Source organism: Neoarius graeffei, chromosome 5 (assembly GCF_027579695.1).
Source record: "Neoarius graeffei isolate fNeoGra1 chromosome 5, fNeoGra1.pri, whole genome shotgun sequence".
Lineage (NCBI taxonomy): Eukaryota > Metazoa > Chordata > Actinopteri > Siluriformes > Ariidae > Neoarius > Neoarius graeffei.
This window is the reverse complement of record NC_083573.1, coordinates 52452875-52457878: the sequence shown is the minus strand read 5'-3', so window position 1 is coordinate 52457878 and position 5004 is coordinate 52452875. Positions and strand designations below refer to the sequence as shown.

General features: G+C 43.8%; 1 protein-coding gene across 4 annotated transcripts in view; it reads right to left on the bottom strand.

Moving 5' to 3' along the window:
* Positions 1-2250: 2250 nt before the first annotated feature.
* The window catches only part of arhgef5 (Rho guanine nucleotide exchange factor (GEF) 5), a 30043-nt gene continuing 27289 nt past the window's right edge, over positions 2251-5004 (bottom strand). For all 4 annotated transcript variants that reach the window (XM_060922005.1, XM_060922007.1, XM_060922008.1 and 1 more), the window contains one exon: positions 2251-3143. In XM_060922005.1, the coding sequence (XP_060777988.1) occupies positions 3001-3143 (143 nt within the window). In that variant the 3' untranslated portion in view covers positions 2251-3000. The remainder of the gene's footprint in view (positions 3144-5004) is intronic.

The window sequence follows — 5004 nt, the reverse complement described above, 5'->3', positions numbered from 1 at the left end:
TGTGATAGACCAACACAGAGTAGCACATAATTGTGAAGTGAAACGAAAATGATAAATGGTCTTCAAAATTTTAAACAAATAAAAATCTGAAAAATGTGGTGTGCATTAGTATTCAGCCCCCTGTACTCTGATACCTCTAAATACAATCCAGTGCAATCAATTGCCTTCAGAAGTCATTTAATTAGTTAATAGAGTCCTACTGTGTGTAATTTACTCTCAGCATAAATACACTTGTTCTGTGAAGGCCTCAGTGGTTTGTTAGAGAACACTGAAGAACAAACAGCATCATGAAGACCAAAGACCTCACCAGACAGGTCAGGGATAAAGTTCTGGAGAAGTTTAAAGCAATAAAAAATATCCCAAGCTCTGAACATCTCAAGAAGCACTGTTCAATCCATCAAAAATGGAAAAAGTATGGCACAACTGCAAACCTACCAAGACATGGCCGTCCACCTAAACTGACAGAGCGAGCAAGGAGAGCACTGGTCAGAGAAGCAGCCAAGAGGCCCATGATCACTCTGGAGGAGCTGCAGAAATCCACAGCTCAGGTGGGAGAATCTGTGCACAGGACAACTATAAGTCGTACACTCCACAAATCTGGCCTTTTTGGAAGAGTGGCAAGAAGAAAGCCATTGTTGAAAGACAGGCATAAGAAGCCATGTAGGGGACACAGCAAACATGTGGAAGAAGGTGCTTTGGTCAGATGAGACCAAAGTTGAACTTTTTGGCCTAAATGCAAAGCGCTATGTGTGGCGGAAAACTAACACTGCTCATCACCCTGCACACACCATCCCCACTGTGAAACATGGTGGTGGCAGCATCATGCTATGGGGATGCTTTTCTTCAGCAGGGACAGGGAAGCTGGTCAGAGTTGATGGGAAGATGGATGGAGCTAAATACAGGGCAATCCTGGAAGAAAACCTGTTGGAGGCTGCAAAAGACTTGAGACTGGGAAGGAGATTCACCTTCCAGCAAGACAGTGACCCTAAACATACAGCCAGAGCTACAATGGAATGGTTTAGATCAAAGAATATTCATGTGTTAGAATGGCCCAGTCAAAGTCCAGACCTAAATCCCATTGAGCATCCGTGGCAAGACTTGAAAATTGCTGTTCACAGACAGACACTCTCCATCCAATCTGGCTGAGCTTGAGCTATTTTGCAAAGAAGAATGGGCAGAAATTTCAGTGTCTAGATGTGCAAAGCTGGTAGAGACATACCACAAAAGACTTGCAGCTGTAATTGCAGCAAAAGGTGGCTCTACAAAGTTTTGACGCAGGGGGGCTGAATACTAATGCACACCACATTTTTCAGATTTTTGTTTAAAATTTTGAAGACCATTTATCATTTTCATTTCGCTTCACAATGATGTGCTACTCTGTGTTGGTCTATCACATAAAATCTCAATAAAAAACTTTTAAGTTCGTGGTTGTAAGGTGGAAAAATGTGAAAAAGTTCAAGGGGTATGAATACTTTTGCAAGGCACTGTACATGTGCTTTTTTTTTTTTTTAATGTGCTAAACTGCGCCAACTCAGACACTTTTTTTGGCCTGTCTGGCCTCCTCAAGGCAGAATCCTTTTTCGTTGGTGCATGTAAATCCCTGACTCATGCCCTCTCTGTTTTTAGCCATCCCTGACTGTCGAGCATGATAAAAATGTGTAGTGAAACCTCAGATAGTAACTGGGATAACACCTGAGCAGCCAGGAATGGTACAGTAGTATCACCTAGTTCAGATGTGTGTGTGTAGAGCTCATGTATGTTTGTTAAGTGTGTGTCTCAGAATTGTGTGTGTGTGTGTGTGTGGTTTTAAAGCAAAATACTCATGACTACTCCGATTTTCCATAGTTCAGGGAAAAGACGGTATAATGCACTCATCACCTCACAGGCATCCCATCATTAAATAGTGTATTCGTACCTCTGATGTTATCTTGATGTTCATTACCATTGATTACGGGTTGGGGCTGCTGCACATTTCAGTTACGCCTCAGGAACCAATCAATTTCTGTAGACGTTTTAAAATGTAGAAAGATAGTCTAGATATTCTGTGAAGGTTGACATCTGTAGCGATACACTCAACAATTTGTTCCTCTTTTTTGTAAATCTAAATGTTTTATCTTATCATGAGCCAAGAAACTGTTTATTCAAAGTTGTTTTTGTCATGCTGAAACAGAAACAAAAAAATGTCCTGTTGAATTGTCTGATTATAAATGACACTAAAGTGATTTCCTACTGAATTCTGTTTATATCTGGTTTCTGCCTCTTTCTTTGATTCCACTTTAATTTTCAATAATATACTGAATTACAGCATAGAATTCGGCACAATATGAAAATAGTGCAAATAACGGTCACATATAATTACTGCCTATTTATGATAGTTGCCACAACCTATTTGTGTAATATAGTTCATTCCCACTGAGCTAAAAAGGATATTCCCAATAATGCATCTACACATCATGTAACACGCTGCAGAATCGGTCAGAAAACGTTAAGCTCTGAAATAAATCCATCTGAGGTACAGCAGTAAGATCATTTTTGTGACATATTAATGTTGTGCTGGTTAGTGTAAAGAGGATGTTAACATACTTGTTCCTCAAGAATGTGCATCGCTCCTAAATACAACACTGGTTTATAAACATATTCCATTTTCTGTACAAGCAAAACATTTACACTGTGTCCCGTGACCTCTGCGTGTCCGACACCATGGACACGTTTTATCTGTAGCGCTCGGCGTATAGAAATGTTGCCTATAAAAATCTATACAATCTTGTTGAAAGAGTCAAATGTGTATTGCAGAGTCCAGAGTTCTTAGAAGTAATAGTTCACATTCAAGGTTCCAGTAATACCTTAATGTAGTGTAAAGCTTAGAACAAGTCGAAGATCCCTGGGAGTGGTTATCATGGCTCTGGGAGTGTTCGTTGCTCATTACAGTTTTTGACTGCTTCAGATTGTTCGGTGTGGATTTAAGACACAGCGGCTCCAAATGAGATGCTTGCAAACGCTTCACGCTGTAGCTGTTGCAGTTGTAATCTTCTGCATGTCTATCAGATTGCGCCGACGAGCTTTTTCACTCACTATTGTTTCCAAGTGAGACTCAGGAACCCATCCACGAAGTCTGTCTGATAGACGTGTTCCCTCCACCCAGCCTTCAGAAAAAGAAGGCAATCGTTAGTATATTCATTCATTTTCAGTGACCACTTTATCTTGACCAGAGTCATGGGGCATCCGGAGCCTATCCTGGGAGCACTGGGCAGAGGCAGGATGGGATGCCAAGGCATCACGGGATAGTCACACTTGGCGCAGTCGATCTATCCAGTGGCCTGTTTTTTTGAAGGTGGGAGGAAACACTGACATGATGAGAACATGTCAAACTGCACACAGACACCACTGTGCTGCCCTAGTAGGCATTCACACATTACTCATGTCACACAATGAAAAAAAGCTGCGTAAAAGAGTATATTCTGAAATGCCCACTATGGCCAAAAGTATGTGGACACCTGACCATCATATCCACATGTGCTTTTTGGATTTAGTCCCCCCCCTTTATTGTTGTAATGTGCGCCAATCTTCTGGAAAGGATCGCCACTAGATTTTGGAGTGTGATGACTGGTTATTTGTGCCCATCCAGCCTCAAGAACATTAATGAGGTCAGGTAATGATGTTGAGCGAGGAGGCCTGAGGCACACCTAAGGTGTTGTGTGGTTGAGGTCCGGGGTCTGTACAGGCCACTTGAGCTCTTCCGCTCCAAACCATGTCTTCATGGACCTCCATTTGTGCCCAGGGCTATGGTTATGCTACAACACGTTTGGGCACCTTAGTTCGATCCATTATCTCTAGCCGCTTATCCTGTTCTACAGGGTCGCAGGCAAGCTGGAGCCTATCCCAGCTGACTACGGGCGAAAGGCGGGGTACACCCTGGACAAGTCGCCAGGTCATCACAGGGCTGACACATAGACACAGACAACCATTCACACTCACATTCACACCTACGCTCAATTTAGAGTCACCAGTTAACCTAACCTGCATGTCTTTGGACTGTGGGGGAAACCGGAGCACCCGGAGGAAACCCACGCGGACACGGGGAGAACATGCAAACTCTGCACAGAAAGGCCCTCGCCGGCCACGGGGCTCGAACCCGGACCTTCTTGCTGTGAGGCGACAGCGCTAACCACGACACCACCGTGCCGCCGCCCCTTAGTTCCAGCGAAGGGAAATTATAATGTTACAGCATACAAAAACATTCTCGGCACTTGTGCGCTTCCAGCTTTGTAGCAACAGTTTTGGAGAAGGCCAACATATGGGTGTGCTGGTCAGGTGTCCACATACTTTTGACCATTGTTAAAATTACAGCCAATATTTTTCCACATATTTTTCTTTTTCCAGAAGTGTATCTAGGTATCCATGATCTGCATGATTTATTCAGCATTTGAATTTTAACTTACTATGTACCATAAACAAGAATGTAAATCCATAATGTTGTATTGAAAAAAAAAAATTGGGGCCAGAAATAATGTAAGGCTGGAGATTAATCCAGTGGAATTTTACTAGATGGCTTCAAAATAAACTCCAGACCTATTTTCTAATCAACAGTCAATCATGGATGACTCGCCTCCTCCACTCATCTCATCTCATCTCATTATCTCTAGCCGCTTTATCCTGTTCTACAGGGTCGCAGGCAAGCTGGAGCCTATCCCAGCTGACTACGGGCGAAAGGCGGGGTACACCCTGGACAAGTCGCCAGGTCATCACAGGGCTGACACATAGACACAGACAACCATTCACACTCACATTCACACCTACGGTCAATTTAGAGTCACCAGTTAACCTAACCTGCATGTCTTTGGACTGTGGGGGAAACCGGAGCACCCGGAGGAAACCCATGCGGACACGGGGAGAACATGCAAACTCCGCACAGAAAGGCCCTCGCCGGCCACGGGGCTCGAACCCGGACCTTCTTGCTGTGAGGCGGCAGCGCTAACCACTACACCACCGTGCCACCCCGCCTCC